Here is a 20,502-nt window from a genome sequence, read left to right as displayed (position 1 = left end):
GAGCCCAGGAGAGTTGAGCAAGTTGGTAGGTGTTCTTGTTGGAGTAGATTGCTCTATGGCTGCAAATAGCATCTCCTTTGAGGGGGGCCTGACTGTAGAACCCAGTACTGCTCGGCTCCTACTGAATGGGATTGAAATTGTTGCAGGCTGTGTGAATTTCATGGGGAAGTGACATGATGTGTTGCCCCACTGCTATATCCTTTCTGGGACATCTGCCTTTGGCTGCAGAGACAGGATCAGAGCTGATGTGGGTGCTGCTCTTACATCAGTTGATGTTTAGCAGCCTTTAAGAGAAGGGAGGTTTGATGCTTGCCAAATGTTTTCTGAACTAATTCATTGAAAGATTGGAGAAGCTACTTAGGTTTAAAGTATACATCTACCTGTGCAAAGGAAGAAAGGGACAGTCGTTTTGTGTTTCAGAGACTGGTAGTATTCTGCAAGGGCCTCATCAGTTAAATATTCTTGAGTTCATGTTACTGGTACAGAGATGCTTTATAAGTCAATGAGACCAAGAAGACCAAAGAAAGAGACATTAAAAGCTAGTTTAATGTGAAGAAACATTTATTTATGCAACTTAACTATAATCACAGTCATTCCAGAATATCAGTGTTGAGCAAAATTAGGGGGGTTGGCTCAACTTTGCTGTTTGTTGTCTCACCAGGAGCAAGGTGCATGACTTAGCAGGCTGTTACCTGCTTGAAATAATGTCAAAGCCAGTTTTTTAGCTGTGGCTTGGTTCTCAGCACTGCTTGGTCTCAGGCCTGGGGAAAGGTCTGGACACCAGGTGTCCGTTCTGTTGATTCTGTGGGTGCTTGAAATGTGCTGGGAAAAGAGGGCTTGAAATTTATCGCTGCCACTCAAAGGATGTTGTGCTTTGGCTCAAAGCATACCATGATTTGGAGGCCCTCAAAAAGTGCATAGCTTTCTTATTTGTGTATTTGGTATGTGGAATTTGGCTTTTGTTTAGCAAGTAGATGCTTCTGGGAATGAAGTGGGAATCTCAGTATGGAACAAGGCACACATTGTAAGCCAGAGAGAAAACAATTGCATTCAAACTGAGGGTTGGGTTGTCTTTGAGTTACTAAACTCAATACTTTGCATTATTATTGAGTTTTGGCTAGTGTAACTGCTGATATGGGTTTATATTTCTCTTTGCTTTTCTTATTGCTACCAGAGTACTTTGGATTGCATGCAGGTACTGCTATAATCCTGTCAAACAGGACGTTTTTCTCCTATGTCCTAACTTTGACAGTTGCTTGATGTTCTTGTTTTAACAATACTCTGGAAAAGATTGCAAGAGTGTCATCGCCAAGAAAGAAATGTAATTAAAGGAGCTCCTGCTGAGTTTGATGGAGCAGCTGCTTTTCTCTTTAGATGCTTTGCTTTCTTGACCAATTAGATTTAGGAGCTTTATTTTGTTGACACTTCCACATTTTAAGACTTCTCCAACTGTGCCCTTTCTCCATGTGTTACATACATTTAAAGGTCTTTTGGGAAGCACTTACAGCTCAAAGGTGAAGTGTTTCCTTCAAAACCCAAAAGCAATGGCAATACTGCAAATGTAAATGTTGTGGAGAAAAAGAGAGGTCTTGCTGGCTTTGGATGGAATTGGTTGGAAGATGGGAAGCAAGACTGGGAGTAATAGTTTTCACAGAAGAGGTAGTAACTGATGAAGTTATAGTGTGGGAGCTGTGTTGTCTGGCCTGGTCCCAGATGATTTGGAAAGCTTATATGGAAGTGCTGGTGCTCACAGCTGATACAAAACTGCTTCTGCAGTCACTGTTAGATCTGACTGCAAAGAGCCATGGGAAGATTAAATGTCAGGTAACACTGTGCACGTGGAGGAGAGGCATCCATGATTGAACACACACAGGCTCTGAACTACCTCTTGGGGCAGGAAATGCAGTACAACCTTATGCACAAGTTTGGTCAAAAAAGCAAGTGCTGTGTTGGGAACATTTAGGAAAAGAATTTGGAGCAGCCTGAAGACATTATTAGGGCATATCCACATCCCGAAGAAGTAGCACTCATATCTATGTGGAGTTAGAGATGTTCCTCTGATCCTTCTGATGTTAGCCCTGCTTTGAGCAGGAGTTTGTACTGCAGTCCCATAGAGATCTCTCCTAGCAACATCATGATTCTCTGGTCTCAAAAACATACAGCAGAAGATTTGGAGAAAGGTAACAATGGACATCTGGCTGGGGGCTGTCACATGTTGGGGAAGTGTAATAGGGCAGCCAAGGAGAGAAGACAGGGCTGAGCTAGTGGTTGGATCTAGCTTGGTGTGGAGAATCAGAGCAAGCTCCTGAATTGGTGACTGAACTGATCCCACCATGCTCTGCGCCCTGCTCTTGCAGCCTCTTCTGGTAATCATGCTACTCAGTCTGAGCTGGTGTGAGGCTCCTCTTTCTTGCCCTTTTGGGTTGGACATAGACACAAAAGTCTCCTGTCTCTTCTGTGTCTGGGGCTTGATTCCTGCTGGTTCCCTGAAGCTCCTGGCAATGTCCCTAGGCTGCTCCTCCTGATCCTCCTGCCTCCTACCCCTGTCCTGGAAACTTGCTGCTTGCTCAGTTGTGTGTGAACCTCTGCAAGTAGTCCACTAGAAGTACACATTGTGTGTGATGTGGCAGTAATACTTAAGGGATGTTTGTACATTGTTTTGAATAACACAAGATCTAAAAGACACCTGACTAATGGGGTATCTCAGCATTAAATTGTGGGTTATCCAGCCTATCGGCTTGGCCACCAATATAAATGGATTAAAACTGTGATTAATGCATTTAGAGAACCCAGGTACTATTATGATGCTATTAAACACAATATCCAGATGCATCTGCTGGCTCAGGTCTCTAGACAAGATGGGAAAACCTCTCTAGTCGTGCAGCATTTCTCTGCCTGTCTCTTGTCATAGGCTGCATCCCAAGGTGGAATCTGGCAACAGGTGTTGGTCTAGAGGAAGCCCTGCTTTGATGCAGTGCAACTATTCTGGCTGTTCATGGTTCCTTTTCTCTATTAAGATGAAATGCATAGGGGAGAAGCATTTATGTGAAAGATCTTAACTAAGTAAATTCAAGCACTCATGGTTGCAGAGAAACCCTGTACAACGTGACTCAGTGAATAAGGAGTTGAGTAAGTGGAGAATGCAGAGACTTTTGGAAGCTGCTCATGGCATCTGATACTTTCTTTCAATTTCAAGACAGTTACCTCTTGCCAGACTTCAGAGACTTCACGGGGCTTCCTTTGGAGACTGAGAGCATCTAGCTAGTAGTGAAGAAAACAAGCAATAAGCTGACATGTTTCAAACAGATACGTCACAATAAAATAAAGATGCACCCTCGTAGGTCAGTTGGGAATGAGTTAGAAAGGCTTTGTTGTACTCTAGACTAGAGAGAAAGTGTTTTCCAGGTCATACGTGTTATTTTTAGAGCTGCCTCAAACCCAGACTTTGTCCCTCACAATCTAACATGGCATGTTTAATTTTTTGAGTTGGAAGGAGAAAAAGACACTTGAAACACATTTTGCAGAATGGAAAATTTTGAAGAGTACAATGCAGCTGTGTGTTTCTATGCTTCTTACCTATGCAGTGATGAGTGACTGCAAAGCCTGCTGTGATCTCAGTCCAAAGAGAAAAAGGGGAACAAATGTCATTTCCTGCGAGGCAGAGTATGCACCTCAGCCAGATGCATTAATGCTGAATGAAATATTGTCTCAGTTGAAGAATGACTGATGAGATGATACATTCCCATCCAGCACTAATGCTTTTTGTTTACTTGTTAGCTGAGGTGCATGAGCAGGGTCTGTGCAGGATATCTGTCTAGGAAGACAGGGTAAGCTGTTGCCTGGTGGGACAGTGAGAAGAGGGAAAGGAGCAATTGCATTCTCTGGGAATTGATATGCCTGCACTTGGGGAGTATGTGGGGATGTGTATAGAGAGGCAGGACTCAGCAATATTTTGGGAGGAGGAGATCTAGAGATGGTAGAAAGAGAACACTAGAAAATACAAATGATTTTCTAGTAGGAACATGTCCTTCCCTCTCCATAGTATTTCCCAAGGCTCCCCTGCATCTCATCTTGCTGAGATGTATCGTTCCTGGAGCATATGATCCCTGTAGGACCTGGTGGCAAAGTGGGTGGGCTGCCTGCAGCAAAGAAATGTTCTGCAATATGGGCCAGGTGCTGATGCTCTCTGCTCTTCCTAGTGCCTGGAGAGCCAGGATCTGGAGAGACAATCAAGCATCCTGCCCAGAATGGTGGGGAGGCCAGGGGAAGGTTTTGGGAGCTTGCTGAAGCCTCTGGAGTGATGGATGAGATAGGGCATTGGGAAAGCAGTTCCTTTTAGAGGCATGATTTTGACTCTCCAGTAAATGTACAAAGCCTTTTCAATCTTCTTTTCGAGGCTTATTCATCTTTTACTTCTGTCATCTGGTCCTGTGCAGGGCTTCGATAGGATATCGAAGTTCAAAGCCAGCATTTCAAGTCTGTAGTCAGTCTCCTCATGGATGAGGAGTCTCAGGTTTTCAAAGACACTATAGGTGCAGAGCTGCCATTTCCTAATGACCGGTCCTGGGCAGGGCTCACCTCTGGCTTCTTGGAGTCTGAGATCCGCTGAAAAGATGCAGTAAAGACAAATGCTGTTTGGAGCCTCACTCATGATATATGTTTGTGACTCTACTTGTGTTTTTCCTGTCAGGCCCGGGTGAAGGATCTAGAAGAGCAGTGTCGCAGCCAGACAGAGCAGTTCAGCCTCCTGTCTCAGGAACTCAAACAGTTCCGGCTTCAAACAGGAAAAATCGACCTGCTCACCTCGACCTTGGTTACTTCCGAGCTTCCTCTTGCTCTGTGCAGCTCTACCCCACAGCCCCACTTCGAGAAGGGTAATTGCTGGAGATGCTGGAAATGAGTTGGTTTTTGGTTAGCTGGAAAGTGTACAGGAAATAATGCAAATGTTTAATTCACTTTTGGGATCTCTGTCTCTCTCTCTTATAAATAGCTTTGGTTTCTTTTGAAGTCATAAAGAGAAGTTGGCATTCTCTCACCAAAGAGCCCGGGGTGTCCTGTGTGTTGCACTTTCAAATAAGTCACATTTTTTGACACATCAGCTGCTCTAAAGAGTGTTTGCTTGTGGTGGTGCTCACTGCTGATCTTGTATTCTGCCTGTGGCTAAAAGTAGTGGATGGATTGTTTTATTGCAGAATCAACTGTTCCTGGAGTGTTCACTCACCAGAGCACAAAGAAGGTTCACAATGAAGAGACTGATGAGTTGCAGTCAGCGCGTCAGGCGCCTGATACCACTGTTGGCTCCCCAGTTGCTGCTGCCAGTTCTCAGAGGCAAGCCAAGAAAGTGGAATCTCAGTCAAACTCTTCAAAATCAGAATCCATGCAGAACAGCCCAAAATCCTGCCCAACTCCAGAGGTCAGTATGGGAGTTCCCTCCATGGCCTGTGCTTTCTAACCACAAAGGAATAGCTGAGAGCACCAGTAATGTATTCATTCCCTCCTGGCTGCCTGAAGAGAATGGGAAAAATAAGAGAAGAGCTGTAGGAAAAAATATAAAAGGCCTTGGAAGCCCATGTCTGTATTGCTCATTTGAATGTATTGCTGTGCTCCAAGGAGCAAACAACTGGCTAGACAGCTGGGAGCTTGGAGAGGGAGTGGGGAGGGGAGGTCGATTGATGGGTGGTACAGAAAAGCTCTTGCTAAGCTTCCTTGTGACATCTCTGCTGCCATTAAAACACACAAAGACTACAGACTGTCAATTTTAGCATGCTGAGGAGCTGTGTCCAGACTATTTTTGGCCTTGAGCTGTAAGTGAGGGGCTCAGACTTTTTTGCTGGTGCTTTTATGTTTTACTGATAAAAGCAATCATGAAAAGATGCTGAGTTTGTGCAAGCAGAGAGATGAAAATAGGCTTTACTTGTGTCACCAACATCTCCTATGTTGTTGTTGCTCCCCAGGAGCTCTTATGGAGTACTGTAGGGTTCCCTTAGGTAGACTTTCATACCCTCTGCTGTGTGTCACTTGATGTGACAGTTTAGGGTAAAGCAGTGCTGTGAGTGGGGCTGGGTGTGATGGCATGGGAGGCACCTTTTGCACTTGGATGTTTTTTGTGAGTGCTCATTTCCCCCCAAATCAGGATAAGGGAGATAATTGGAAGAGTAATAGTGAGAAAACTCATGGGCTTAGACAAAGACAGTTTAATAGATAAATCAAAAGCCACTCATGTGATCAAAGCAAAACAAGGAATTCCTTCAGCACTTCCCATAGGCAGGCAGGTGTTCAGCCACCTCCATGAGAGCAGGGCTCCATCATGCATAATTGTGACTTAGGAAGACAAATGCCACCACTTTGAATGTTCCCCCTCCCCTTTTCTTCTTCTTCCCCCGGCTTTATATGCTGAGCATGATCCATATGGTCTGAAATATCCCTTGGGTCAGTCAGGATCAGCTGTCCTGGCTGTGTCGTTTCCAGCTTCTTGTGCCCACCCAGCTTCCTCACTGGTGAGACGGTGAGAGGAATTGAAAGTCCTTGACTGAGTGTAAACATGGCTTAGCAACAAGTAAAACATTTGTGATCAACATTATTGTCATCCTAAATCCAAAGCACAGCACTGTACCAGCTACTAGGAAGAAAATTAACTCTATGCCAACTAAAACCAGCATATCAGGCTACTAAAAGTTTCTAGTGTTTTGAAAGTACATAAACATTATATTGAAGTATGTTCAGCTGCTGGAGGGGAGGTGCCTCAACAAAAGTGCTTAGAGACAGAGTATACTGAGTTAGGGGTATGTAGGATAAAAGCGATTTCCTGAGTCTCTAGTCCAATATCCTACTCCAGTGGGGCTGTCACCGACACTAGGTCAGGGTGGCTGTGGCTTAGCCTGGCAGAGGCTCTGAGTTCCCTGCCACAGTGGGTACCTGTCCCAAGGCTGCATTACCCCTGAGCAAGGAATTTTTCCTAATGTCTGACTGGAAGTCCTGAAGCTGTAAGTTGGAGCTGATGTTTCTTATTACTGCTTCTTCACCTTAAAAGTCATTCTTCCAAGATGGCCCATAGCCCAGTGGCCAGATTGGCACTGTACATGAGCTCAGAGGACTTGCTGACTGATGTTCAAATCCTGTGAGTGTTCGTTTGCTCTGATTTGGGCCGTATCATCCCCTTCATCTTTAATATTTTTAGGTGGACACTGCAAGTGAAATGGAAGAACTGGATGTTGACAGCATCTCTCTAATGCCAGAGCCAGGCAGCCAAGGCCCTGCAAAGCTCCAAGTGTTCTTAGCTCGATACAGGTAATGGGTCATTTCTTGTGCTCTATGAGGTTAGATAGGTTATCTCATAGTTGCCTAATTCACTTTTCTCTAGGATTCACCACTGTTAGGGGTGGGTTAGACCATGTATCTTATTTCTCCATGGGATCTTTTGAGATAGGTTGTTTTCTGCACAAGCAAATCCAATGTGCTTAGCTTAAGAAAACCACAGGAAGCTCATAAGCTGTTCAGTGAAGAGCACTGTGTGTAACACTGTTATTTTTAAATATGATATCAGATGGAAAATTGAGTTTGAGTGGACACATTGCTTGAAATATCTGGTTTCTCCAGAATAGTCCAAGAAATTTTCTCCAACAAATCTTATTCCAACAATTAGGGAAATTTCAGCCGAGAATTCCTGAAGATTTTGGCCAAAATCTTTCTGCCTGTAACTTTAAAAGGACAAAAAAATGCACAGAATAAACGCAGATTTTCTGGTAACTGTTGCTGTCCACTGAGCCAACATTGCCAAACCCAAACCGCTACTTAGAGTTCAGAGTGCTGACATATCCTTCAGTTGTGGGTTAGAGGAAGAGAACTGGGAAGATTTTGTGCTTGTGAGGAGCAGATCAAATGTGATCTGTGCTTCGTGTCTCAGTCTTGGGCCCATAAGATCTCGCTCAGCTCATACACAGGATAACATTGCTTTGGCATGTTGAATTCCCTTTTAAAGACTAAAGAGCAGGAATTGCAGTAGATGCTTGCAAAGCTTTGTCCAGTGAGATGCCCAGTTTTTCATGAGGCATTTTCCCATGAAACACTGTGATTAGCTCAAGTATCACTGGGAAGGCAGGTTAGAACTATCCAGAGTCCAAATCCTATCAGCAGCGTATTTATCATGTTCATGCTAATGCAGGGTTTGGACTGCTGTTTAAATGTGGAGTTACAGCACTGAGATTTTCATATCTTGGATCTTGAGGGCTGGATAATGATAAAATTATGAAGGAAAAGGCGATGTTGTTCTTGCGCATGTTGTTCTTGCATGGATCAGCTCATTCGTAGGGTTTTAAGCATGGGAACGTTGAGATGCTGTGCTTGTCCATGACAGTTGTATGACAGATAAAGTGTAACCTGACAAGTTTTGGACACTTTCAGTATTTTTTTCTGGTCAAAACTGTTAAATGCATGAAATTTAGAGAGATGTCTGCATCAGATAGTTACGAGTGCAGGTGAATTTAAGAATGTTTATTTGGAAATGCAGCCCTACAGTTTATCTATTTGGTACCCTCAGAAACACAGCAGGCGCTCAGGTAATTCAAGTCTTTTCTTACATGTTTTCTTGAGTCATGCTGATCTGTTCCTTCAGACATCACATGCCTGATGTTTTGTGTTCTGCTACTCAGAAAATTGTCCCTAGCTGCTTTTTGAACATATTAGTTAGATATAAAACCATAAACTAGAGTTTTGACTGTTGTCTGTGCAATTTGCTGCTTGCAAAAAGTGGAGGCAGTCCCAGTGAATTGAGGCTGATCTAATATCGCAGCTTGAATGTGTTGCTGTGAAAGTTCCTGTACAAAGTCTTCATATTGTAAATATTTCAGCTACAATCCTTTTGATGGACCTAATGAAAATCCAGAGGCAGAGCTTCCGCTGACTGCTGGAGAATATATTTACATCTATGGAGAAATGGATGAAGATGGCTTCTTTGAAGGTGTGTTTTAGTAGACTGAAATGTGACCAAACTGCTGTGGAGATGACCTCTTTTTAAAAAATCCCAAACAAACCAAACAAGAGAAAGGTAGTCAATCTTGAAGCTTCAAGATAAAGATTTTCTGACCAAAGTTTGTTTCTTAGAGAGAAGAGCAGATTCTGTGGAAGAGGGTTTATTTCTGTCGTGATTAAATGAAGTCTGAAACATGAAATCCTGGTCTAATGAATTCAGTGGGAATTTTGCCACTGCTTTCAGCAGAGCTCCAGGTTTCATCCCCATATGGTCCTTCCCTAGCTACGGAGATGAACACGTTCAGCCCTGGGCACTGTCTGCAGATGGTGTGTTTACCTCTTTCTGGTGACTGCATAGTAAGCCAGAGACTGTAGACAGCTGATGGGCTCCATTACCTCTTGCTCTTTTGGCAGAGTCAGGGTCTAAGATAAACAGTCCAAACTACACTTGTTATCTTACTTGGTGCCACGTAGTGTGCTTCTGTTTGGCACCTTTGAAAACATGATCCGGGTCAATGAATACGCAGATGGAATTGAAACCGAGCATTGTAGACTGTAAATTTGCAACGAATTTTCTGTGTGGAGCTGCGTTACTTAATGGGATGAAAGCTCCTAATTTACTGAGGTGCTTTGCAAGGGCTGAGGCAAATGCATGCCATGTTGCGCTGCTTGCTCTGTGATATTCTGGCTCGCTCTTTGTTTGTTTTTTTCTTTCTATTTCCAAGCTTCTCGTGTATTTGTTTGTTTATTTGTTATTTAAAGAATAAAAAGGTTATTCTTTACTAACATTTTCTGCTTTCCCTGCTTTCAATTGATTTGCTGTAGGGAGAGTTTGAAAGGGGAAACAAGTACAACCCTTACACATTTGCTTGTTTGACTGTCATTGATGGTTCTTGCACGTACCAAGAGTGCTGTGGCGTCAGTCATCCCCACAGGTCCTTTTGGGACATCTTTGTTACAGAAGCTAGTATAACAAAGGAGGGAACTAAAAAGAAGGCCAGAGCTGAATACAGAGCTGGAAAGGAGGATTTTCTTGAGGAAGTTTTACAAACCCCAAATCCGTGTGATGGTTTTACATCTTCTCGCAGTCAATCTGCATAGTTTGAGAAGGCTAGAAAAAGACACTTGAGTTAGTGAAATAGCTGTGATGAGGAACAGTAGGATAACAAAAAGGAAAACCTTTAAAGCTAATTACACCAAACAGCTTTCTAGTTAGTTGGCTCTGGGCTGAGTGGAGTAGGTAGTCTTCTCACTGTGGTTATTAGGACCTAACTAGGGAAGCATTAGGAAATCCAGGAAGCTTTCCCAGGAATAACCTCCCAGAGGTTAGCTGTTTTTTTTTCTCATTCCTGGCTGCAGTGCAGTTATGACTTAGCATAGGTGTTGTCACATTGTCTTCATAGATGGGTTGGAAAGCTGAACAGGAGGTGCAGTGGTAACAGGTTTCCTGTTTCTCGTTTAGGGGAGCTGATGGATGGCCGGCGAGGGCTGGTCCCCTCCAATTTTGTTGAGCGAGTCTCAGATGATGACCTCGTGACGTTTCTGCCTTCGGAGCTGAACGATCTCACCCATAGTTCATACCGGGAGAAAAGTTTTGTCAGTGCAAGCACCAGCAGTGGAGATAAGAGTGATTTCTCTGTTGAAGAGAGTAGCATCAGCCCATTGACCAGTAGAGCAGAAGGAGACCAGGAGGAACCTGTTAGTCATACAGCAGTGCCTTACCCAAGAAAATTGACTTTGATCAAGCAGCTTGCCAGAAGCATAGTTGTAGGCTGGGAACCACCACTTTTGCCAGCTGGCTGCCCAGACGTACAAAGCTACAACATCTATGTGGATGAAGAGCTACGTCAAAATGTGAAGAGTGGCTTTCAGACCAAAGCAGTGATTGAAAAGCTGGATTTAAAGACAAGGTCTTACCGTGTATCTGTGCAGACTGTGACAGAGCAAGGCAGTTCTGATAAACTGCGATGCACTTTCTTTGTGGGGCAAGATTTTTGTGTGGCACCAACTATGCTGAAAGTAAGAAGCGTCACTGCCACATCAGCAGAGCTCACGTGGCTTCCCTGCAACAGCAATTACAACCATGCGGTCTATCTCAATGGGGAGGAATGTGACATAACAAAACCTGGGGTCTATTGGTACACCTTCCACAGCCTGCAGCCCAGCACTCAGTACGTTGCCAAGTTGGAGGCCCGGCCCTTGAAATCACCTTGGGAAGAGGTCCCACAGGGGCAGGAGCAGAACTCAGCTGTGATACACTTCACTACCCCACTAGCAGGTATCAGAGCAGTCATGCCCATTGCCATTGTGCATGGAGTGCTTGGAGCAGTGAGCTCTGTCATTATTTTGCTGCGAAGCCTTGGGGTGAAGGGAAGCAAGGTTTAGTAGTCCCAAAGCCTGACATGCTGTACTGTTTTGTCTTAATGTTTTTCTTCCTTTATTTTAACAATTTTCTCTGTTTTGTTTTCATTTGCTCTGGGAAGACATTCTCTTTGCTGATCTTAGCAGCATGTCTCTGCAGGCATGGAAGATATGGTTTGCCATGACCTTGCTCTAAGGGTTGCTGCATCTTGGCCTCAGCTACTTTTGCAAAGTTCTGTTTTCTGTGCATTAAAGCTTTCATAGAACAAGAGCACCCTATTTTCTCTGGTTCTATCATTTCCCAAGACTAGCCTGGTTATTCTGGTATGGTTCTGCAGGGCCAAGTCTTGTGTGGGACTTTTTTATTCTAACCAGGGTTTAGTTTAGCTTTATTCTAAAGTGAATTAAACGAGGTAAAATCTGTTTGGTCTCTTGCAGGCACACCTGATGCTCCTTTGGATGTCCAGGTAGAAGCTGGTCCCTCGCCAGGTATTCTTGTTATCAGCTGGTTACCTGTCACCATTGATGCTGAAGGATCTTCCAATGGAGTTCGAGTCACGGGTTACGCTGTGTATGCGGATGGACAGAAGGTATTGTGCTGGTGCAATGCAAGGCTGACATTTATGCAAGTGGGGGGCTGTGTGCTGGTGCAGGAGTAGAGGGTAGTTGCAGAGCCTCAGAACCTGGAAAGCCTGATCCAGTAAGGATGCCATGAGGAGGCAGTGACAATCCTTGGCTTGGAAAGGAATGGTATTGGAGAAGTGACAGCGCTTGGGCTGTTTGCTTTGCTCCATGCACACCAAAAAAGACTTATGTCCAGACTTTTTATGTGGTTTTGATATAACTAAGCTAAGAAAGTTTCTGTGGCAGGACCTTTCACCAGCAAACCAGGACAATTAGTGTCAGCCTCCTCCTTTACCCTAGGCACTAGCTTTATCACTGGGGAAACAGTGACCTGAAGGAGCAGTAAATCCACATGGCATAGACAGGATACAAGTACACAACCTTGCCACCACTTGGGGCTTGTCTCTGCACTATGAGAGTGAGGTGTAATTCTCCAGCCCATTTTTAAATGAAGGGACAGACAAAGGCAGATGTGTACAACACCCCAGAGTTCAGTATGAGCACTGGTAAAGAACCTCCAAGGATATTCTGTGTTAAAAGTGGCTTGCAGTCTTCTGCACACATGATGTGCCACTGGCAATGGGAGAAGCAAGCCGCAACTGTTTAAAGGAGCACAGTGAAAACCAGAGTGCTGCTGTGTTGGATGATTGCTCTTTTTTCATGGAAATGCTTTTTCCTCTACATGAGTAAAAAAGGAGGAGTCTGGGAAGAGGCAGGTGAAAGAGAAAACAAAAAAAGTGATTGCCTTTTAAAGCGTAGGGAACAAGGAGAGTTAAAACCTAGAGCAGGAAGGAATATAGTAATATTTAATAGAATAACCAGTTTCTCGAATGGTTATGACAACAATTTCTGTTTACTGTTTGTTCTTCCCTGATCCTGTGCAGAAGGGTGGGAATTCTGCATGTTAGCTCTCCAGAGCTTTGGGGTCTGTTGTTAACTTTGGGTTCAGGAATTGTCGCTCTTACTGTGTGCACAGTAAATAATTGCTCCCTGGGTTTTTGCTTGCAGGTAATCGAAGTGACTTCTCCAACAGCTGGGAGCGTCCTTGTGGACTTGTCCCAGCTTCAGATGTTCCAGGTGTGCCGGGAGGTGTCTGTGAGAACTATGTCTCTGTACGGGGAATCAGTGGATTCGGTTCCAGCCCAGATTTCCCCAGTTTTGCTGCAAGCCTCTCACCACTCTTCACCTTCAGATTCTGCTGTTTCTACCATTTTTACCTCTAGACTGCCCCGTGGAGAGCCCAGGGGCTCTCTGCCTTCACGCAGCCCACCCACCCACCACATGGCTGCACTCCTGCTTCAACAGAACGTTCCCTCTCATACCTCAGATGCCAAATTGACTGATGTCTCCTCCACCCCCGAGGGCTCAGCGCCATCTCTGCCAGAGAAAGCCTCTTCACCACCTCACCTCTCCTCTCCCAGTGCTTCTTTGGTGCAGGTTTTAGGCACTTCCCCACAGGGATCAGATGCTGCACGAGACAAGAAATGCCTGACTGTGCCTCCTCAGCAAGCTGGCAGCACAGTGCTCCCCGGTGAGGGCACGAAGCCTGTCCCTTCAAGGGAAGCAGAATTGCAAGGCCTGGGTGAAGGGACAGATGTGCAGGTAATTGTTTACATCTCCTGCCCAGTACCATGTGTGCTGGGACAGAGAATGAAATGAAGTAGCAGTGAGCCAGGGGGTAGCGTGCTGCTGTTAGAGGCCAGATCCACAGAGCAACTTAAATGCTCCTATGCCAGTATCCACAGGATGGGCAGCAAACAAGAGAAGCTGGAAGCCATTGTGTAGCAGGGAAATCATAACATAGTTGCCATCATAGAAGCGTGGTAGAATGATTTGCGTGATGGGAGTGCTGCAATAGATGGCTAGAGGCTCTTCAGAAGGGATAGGCAAGGAAAGAAAGGAGGTGGGGTTGTGTTGTGTGTCAGGGAGTGCATCAGCTGCCTGGAAATTAATGCTGTGTGTGAGAAGGTTGAATGTGTGTGGGTGAGGGTTGGGGAAAGGCAGCTGATATCCTGGTAGGAGTCTGTTATAGACCACCCAGCCAGGATGAAGCTACAAATGAAGCAATTCTTTGAACAACTGGTAGACGTTTCACATTCGCTTGCCCTTGCTCTCATGGGGGACTTCAATCTACCAGATGTCTGCAGGAAGTACAGTAGAGCAGAGAAGAAACAATCCGGGAGCTTCTTGGAGGGTGTGGAAGGTAACTTCCTGACCCAGCTGGTGAGTGAGCCAGCTAGGGGAGATGCCTGGCTACATTTGCTGTTCACAAACAGAAGGACTGGTGGGTGATGTTATGGTTGTGGCCGTCTTGGGCAAAGTGATCATGAAATGATTGGGTTTTCAGTCCTTGGAGAAGCCAGAAAGAAGGTCAGCAAAACCTCCACCTTAGACTTCTGGAGGGCTGCCTTTGGCCTGTTTAGATCAGGTGGAGGCTGCCTTATATTAGAGTGAAGGTTACAGAAAGGGGTGGTTGATGAAGGCTCACCTGCCTTCCCCTCCTTGTTCCTGAGGTTCCACTCCTCCATCTCCCAGAGGTTTCCTTAAACACCAGGCTGAGCTGACAGGGAAACACAAATCTGTAAGCGTTCTGTACTGCAGCTTGGTGATGAACCATGGGGTCCTGCACTTGTACTGTCCATATATATTCTTCATTAATGCCCCTTCCCTTCACAGCCCTTACCAGCTCCAAGAAGTAGTGGGGTAGTATCCTCACCCCCAGCTCAAGCTAACCTGCAAGCTGGTATGTAGGACATTCCTCTGGCACATAAGAGTGGGAATTGACCTTGTTGTATAGCGTGGGCTCTTCTTGCTGCTCTAAAACCAGCTGTTGTCAGTCCACTTCTGTGGCTTCCATGAGCCATGTGTGGTAGCCAGAGCTGAAGCAGTGGTATTTGCAGGGAGGAAGGGTTTTGCTCCAGGGCTGGCCAACCTTCCCAGCTGCAAATTGCTTTCTAAAATACTTATATACCAGCAGTGCAGAACACATGGGGTTTAGGTTTGGGGTGGTAAGGGCATCCTTTTGGTGCATGGGTATGGCACAGTGTCTCCACTAGGTATCACTATTTATGATGACCTTTTCTTGGTTTGTTTCCCAGATGGAGCAATCTGTAACCAAAGCACCAGAGCTGGAAAGTCCATCTGCCAGCAGTCTGAAGATAGATATGGAGACCTGCTATGCATGTTCTGTGGAAGAGTCACCAGAAGGTGCCAGTGCTGAAAGAGGGAAAGAGACAAAGGAGAAACACTTGAGCCCAGAGCCTCTGCCCTCCCCCAGCCAGGCTGAGGGCACAGAGGGCACCTTCCAAGGAGACATAAGCGTGGCTGGGAGCAGCTGCCAGGAATTCCTGAGGCTGTCCCCAGGCAAAGAAGTGATGAAAGAAATGTCCAGAGTGGAGAGAGAGGTTTGTTTAACGCTGGTTGAATGTCTGTGCCCATGGAGGGATGTGGATTTTATTTGACACCCTTGGATTTTCCACGGTACTGTTCTTCTGCATGCTGGTGGTTTTGTGTAGCTGTGTGTGTGTGTATAGACACATGCCAATTGCAGCACTGGGTGCTGCCCAGTGTGTTTCCTGCCACGTTTTAGCTGTATGTGATAGAGAAAGGTAAAGTGCTACTTTATTGCTGAAATAATGTCTGAGAGGGCTGAGGAAATCTGTTCTGGTTTTCAATAGCAAGAAGAAAAACTATCTGACATTGGAAGACGACCTCTGACCCTTTTTGCTGAGCACAGCCGTAGTTCTGACCTTTCAGATATTTTGGAAGAGGAGGAAGAAGATGAACTGTCTTCAGAAGCTCTGGAAGAGAAGAAATGGGACCAGGGAGAGACATGTTACGGGGATAATGGGGAAAAGGTAACTTGTAGCTGAATGATGCTTGTGGGGAGTGCTAGTGCAGCCATCCCATGTCATCAGCTCACAGGAGGAGGGGCTGGTCTGAGCCCAGTGCTCTCAACAGTGCTTGGCTAAGTTCCTGCCTGCTCTGCTTTTACTTCCAGTGTTGTCTTAAGCTAGTAAAAATGCGAATTCTTTGTTAGAGGGAAGGGTGTTTATGTGTAATGAATGTACCCAGGGTTTAATTAGTTGGAAAAACACACAATGCAGTGTGAACTTTAGAACCCACGGGTAAAAATCAATCCTATTGATCAAGTTCTTAATATAGATACAAACAGCGAACACACAAGAATCTGTGAAGTCCACCCATCTGTAAATCCTGTAGTAACCCACCATCCCTCCTAAGGCAAAGCAAGCGTGTAACATTTTGGCCTTAGTCCTGAAGGCAGTGCTTAATGGGAGTAATCTAGTGCAGATTATTTTGCGTAGACCTTGGTGCTCTCTGTAGGAAGAAGAAGCTGCAAGAGCTGTGGCTTTGCAATTCACATGTTGCAAGTGAGGAAACACTGGTTGAACTGAACAGTGGGTGATCCTGTTAATTCATTTGACAAGTTAAACAGTTAAAGCTAATTAGTGTGTTGCAATGCATCTGTGACAGGTCTTGTGCTGAGAACTGCGTGACTGGAAGGTGGCATAGTACAGATTGTGGCACTTGACATGAATATGCATGAGGGGAAGTATTGAGGTTGAATGACTGAGAAATCAGAAAGATTTGCGGGAAATGTGGTACATGTGCATAGCAAGAAAGTGCCCTCATTTTTATTCATGTGACCAAAGAACATTGTAGTTGGTTGATGCTGACCTGTGTGGCTGCTTGCCACAGATAGATCTCGTGAGCATTAAACGATCACTGACAGACAGAGTAATGATTCTGGAGTAAATGTGCTGCCAGTCCTTTTCTCCTTCTGAAGGGAGTTCTGCTTCCCACATGGGCAGGTGGGACCTGAAATGCAGCTTCAGGAGCCCCAGAAGAGCCTGGTGGTTGGTGATTCTGGGGCTGCCTGGGAAGGAGTTGTTGAAAGGGCTTCCAGTTGTTGGAATTGCACTGGAAAGAAAAATGGAAGAAACTCAGCTTTCCTGAAAGGGTAAAGAGGAAATCAGAACAGTCAAGAATGCTGTTCTTTGTCTTGTTTTCCTGGATGCTTTATTGACCCAAATGTTTTGGGGGTTTGTCTTTTGTGTGTGTGAGAAAGAAACACCAAACCCTCCCACACACATCCTGTTGATTTCAGCACACTGGTGCATCTTGACCTAATAAAGTGATTGTTTTCACTTCTGGCAGTGAGACGTTGAGTGTGTGAGCATGACAAGATGCTGAATGGGGAGAGGGCATCAGGGGCAGGAAGCTTTGTGGCACAGAGTTGCCAACACTACCTTGAAGAATGAAGAAAGATGGTGATTGAAGCAGGCCAGGTCTCAGCAGAGCTGTTTTCTAGGATTCTACATATTTAGTAACATTTTGGGTTATCTCAAGAATTCTCAGCCAATTCTGTCAGGATTTGGGGGATGAAAGAATGAAGTGCTTCTGCTTTTAAAAAGTTTAACCTCAATTAAGTTGTTAAATTCCTGAAACCAGTATTATATTAAGACTCAAAAGCAAAAGCCACAACTCTAGAAACAGCTAAAGTAGGTCTTACTGGTCTTCATGGTTGCATTTATAACTGAAGATATTCCTAGTTGGTGTGCCCAAGGTGCCTTGAGCGTGTGTCTTGTGAAGAGAGTTTGAGGAAGCTGAGCCTGTTTGGTCTGACAAGGAGGAGGCAAGGGGGGATCTTGTCTCTGCCTACAACTATTTGAAGGATGGTTAAAATTATGAGATAGCCCAGGGCGTCTTGCTGCTGGCAGATAATATACAAACAGGCAGCAGTTGTGAGTTCCTGTTTGGGAGATGAGTACAAACTTCTTTCCCAGGAGGGTGGTGCAGCCTTAGAACGGGCCCCAGTGAGGTGGGGGATCTCCCTTCTTTGGTGTTTTCAAGCCTCAGCTAAGCAAAGACACTGTTTTAGTGTTTGCAGCAGTCCTGCAGCAATTAGGAGATTGAACTGGAGACCTCTGGAGGCCCCTTCAACCAATTCTAAACAGAATTCAAGACCAGCTTTTGCTTGGAAAGAGTTATGAAGGTTGGAATAATCAATAGGCAGCTTAGAGCTGCCTTTTGTTTGCCCCACTGGTCCAGTTTTTAATTCTCTCTGCCCAGGCCTGCTCATGCCAGTAGCTTGAAACATCAATAATTGTGTATGCTGTGTAAGCTATTTGTAAATGCTTTTAGAACATGTCATGATATAAATTGTCAGGGAGGTTGAACAAGAGACCTTTATAGGTAACTTCCAACCTACTTTACGCTATACATCTGGGATGCGCCCTTTTGATTCTAGTATGAATGTAGTAGAAGACAAACCATAAATTCTTCAGTTGGTCCAAGGGAAATTTTAAAATTCAGCAGTGTTTTCCCAAAAGCTTTATGTAAGCTGATAAGCTGTTACCCAGCTGCAAGCGAAATACAAGTCTGTGTGACTCCTTTGAGGTGAAAGGTTTTCATGTGTATTTGTGGCAACTCTGTTCACCTGGATTTGCAGACAATAAATCACTGTAGAGCTGGACCTTGGCAGATGATGGGAAGGGCCTAGAGAAGGTCCTTCCATAGTAGCAACATCTCCAAGGGGTGTCTCACTGCACAGGGTCACTGTCTTCCGTTTCAGTGCAAGGACAGAGGTAAGGGAGGGCTGTGGGTCCTTGTGTGAGTACAGGCAGGGAGCTGATCAGCTCTGGTGCACAGCCGGGAGGAGCTGCGCCTCTCCTTCCCTGTCATCCCAGACAGGGGATGCTGAAGCTGTTGGGAACCCCATGGGCAGGATGAAAGGTGCTGCAGACAGTGTGTGTGTGTAGAGGCAGAGGCTGGGAGGGAGCTCTTCCATGCATTGTTCTTTCTCACTTTCCGCTGCATTGTCAGTTCATCTGATTGTCTTTTGCCAAAGCTCCATTGCTCTCGTTTGCTTCCTACCCTTGCTTCTCTGCAGACCACCGTCGCCGCTCCATCCTGCTGTGCTGGGAGGGAATCAGCTGTAACTTTGCCTCTCTTTGTAATGTTTATTTCCTCTCTTTTTCCCTTTGCTTGTCCTGGCTGTGGCTATTCTCGGGGGCTGGGTACAGATGGATCTTTGTGATACTGACAGCGATGAGGAAATTCTGGAGAGAATACTAGAACTGCCACTTCAGAAGAACCACAGCAAGAAATTGTTTAGCATCCCTGAAGTGACTGAGGATGAGGATGAGGATGAGGATGAGGATTGTGTTCTGGAGGAAAAGGCGGATCCTCAAGACTGCCAGGAAGAACTTACCTACCATTCAGGGAGAACAGAGAAGACACTCAACATCAAGGAGCTGTTTCTAGAGGCAGATGGGAGTAACACCTCCCTGGCTCTGTCTGCTCAGATGCTGCAGGAGGAGCATGGTGTTAAGGAGAGCAAAAGGGATGCTGACCATGCAAATCCTGCCTTTGTCCAGACAGCCTGGAGTCAGAGGAAAGCCAGCTGGAACTGTGGCTACCAGCAGAATGATCTGAAGTCTGGGACTGTGGCAAGTCCTGCTCGGATCAAGAAGAAGGGAAGTAATTATCAAGAGAAGACCCGGAGTCGGTCTGAGATGGGTAGGAAGAGACAGAATGATTTAACAGAGCACTGCAGTCGTCTGCTGGGCAACTGCAGTCAGATGGGAGGTGGGTTATACAGAGCTCCTAGCCTCAGGGAAGAGCTGAACATTGTGAGCAGTGCTGGTGCGAAAGAAGGGTTTGATATGTACAGTCGTGCCAGACAAGGCACCCTACGAAAAAAACACATGAAAGCAGTGGTTCCAGGGTTTGCAGAACCTGCTGTGGTGGCACCACGCTGCTCCAGCCCCAGGAGCCTGGAAATAGACATTGAATATGACTCTGAAGATGATGAGGATTCGATCTGTGCTTCCCCCCCTGAGAGGAGGCTATGGCCAGAAATGTCCCAGAGCTGTCAAGGGGACTGGAGTGATGGCTCCAGTCAATCTGAGGTTGTCCACATGGATGGCAGAAGGGACCTGACCAGACTGGAAATGATGGAAGAGCAGGGGATGGAGTGGGCTGGGTCTCCAAGCCGGCATCTGCAATTCTTCTGCCAGGAGAAGGAAGCACTGAGATGTGAGAGCAGTTCTGAGGAGCAGGGCTGGGAGCTGGACTGTAAGTCACCTGGCTGGAGAAGGAGGCTCGAACATCCTTCGAAGGGGATACGTAGCACCTCCTTGCACAAAAGGGTTGGGTGACTTTTCCTGTTCTGGCTTTGAAGCAGCTTGCAGTGGCGTTAGCTTCCCTCTGCTTCCCTGGCCTGCCTGTATCTTGCTTTGTTCAGTGTTGTCCAGAGAAAGGCCCCTCCTCTGGGATTTCTGGAAGAATATCTGAGAGATTCTGTAGTTCTGTGCTGCTCCGTGGCTTTTCTTGTATTAGCTGCTTCTGCTTTTCCTGCTAACTGACCGAGTGTCACCGATGCACTATTCCTTTTCATACTGAGTCTTCCTCCCCATGGCAGGAGGCTGTGGCACCCCAATGAAAATCCCTAGTGAAATAGGCTGAATTGTTGAAGCTTTGTGTAGATGATGATTGTAATGTCATTGCCCCCCTGCTTGAAATGCC

At 45.6% G+C, this 20,502-nt stretch overlaps 1 protein-coding gene across 13 annotated transcripts in view; it reads left to right on the top strand.

The window, feature by feature from the left end:
* The window catches only part of TSPOAP1 (TSPO associated protein 1), a 66,098-nt gene that overhangs the window by 30,183 nt on the left and 15,413 nt on the right, over positions 1-20,502 (top strand). For 8 of the 13 annotated variants that reach the window (XR_008972237.1, XM_057409939.1, XM_057409933.1 and 5 more), the window contains exons 12-22: positions 1,175-1,195; positions 4,691-4,874; positions 5,193-5,413; positions 7,178-7,287; positions 8,847-8,956; positions 10,430-11,245; positions 11,767-11,918; positions 12,961-13,554; positions 15,051-15,356; positions 15,630-15,809; positions 18,999-20,126. Coding sequence is in view for 11 of the 13 variants with exons in the window: in XM_057409939.1 (XP_057265922.1) it covers positions 1,175-1,195; positions 4,691-4,874; positions 5,193-5,413; positions 7,178-7,287; positions 8,847-8,956; positions 10,430-11,245; positions 11,767-11,918; positions 12,961-13,554; positions 15,051-15,356; positions 15,630-15,809; positions 18,999-20,126 (3,822 nt within the window). In the remaining 2 variants the exon portion in view is untranslated. The remainder of the gene's footprint in view (positions 1-1,174; positions 1,196-4,690; positions 4,875-5,192; positions 5,414-7,177; positions 7,288-8,846; positions 8,957-10,429; positions 11,246-11,766; positions 11,919-12,960; positions 13,555-15,050; positions 15,357-15,629; positions 15,810-18,998; positions 20,127-20,502) is intronic. The other 5 variants (XR_008972238.1, XM_057409937.1, XM_057409938.1 and 2 more) reach the window with 4 other exon arrangements.

The sequence above is a fragment of the Pezoporus wallicus genome, unplaced genomic scaffold (genome assembly GCF_028554395.1).
Source record: "Pezoporus wallicus isolate ANWC-B61680 ecotype Strahan unplaced genomic scaffold, APGP_CSIRO_Pwel_v1 contig_10012, whole genome shotgun sequence".
In the NCBI taxonomy this organism is placed as follows: Eukaryota; Metazoa; Chordata; class Aves; order Psittaciformes; family Psittacidae; genus Pezoporus; species Pezoporus wallicus.
Note: the sequence above shows the minus strand (reverse complement) of the source record. Positions and strands in the feature narration are given on the sequence as shown.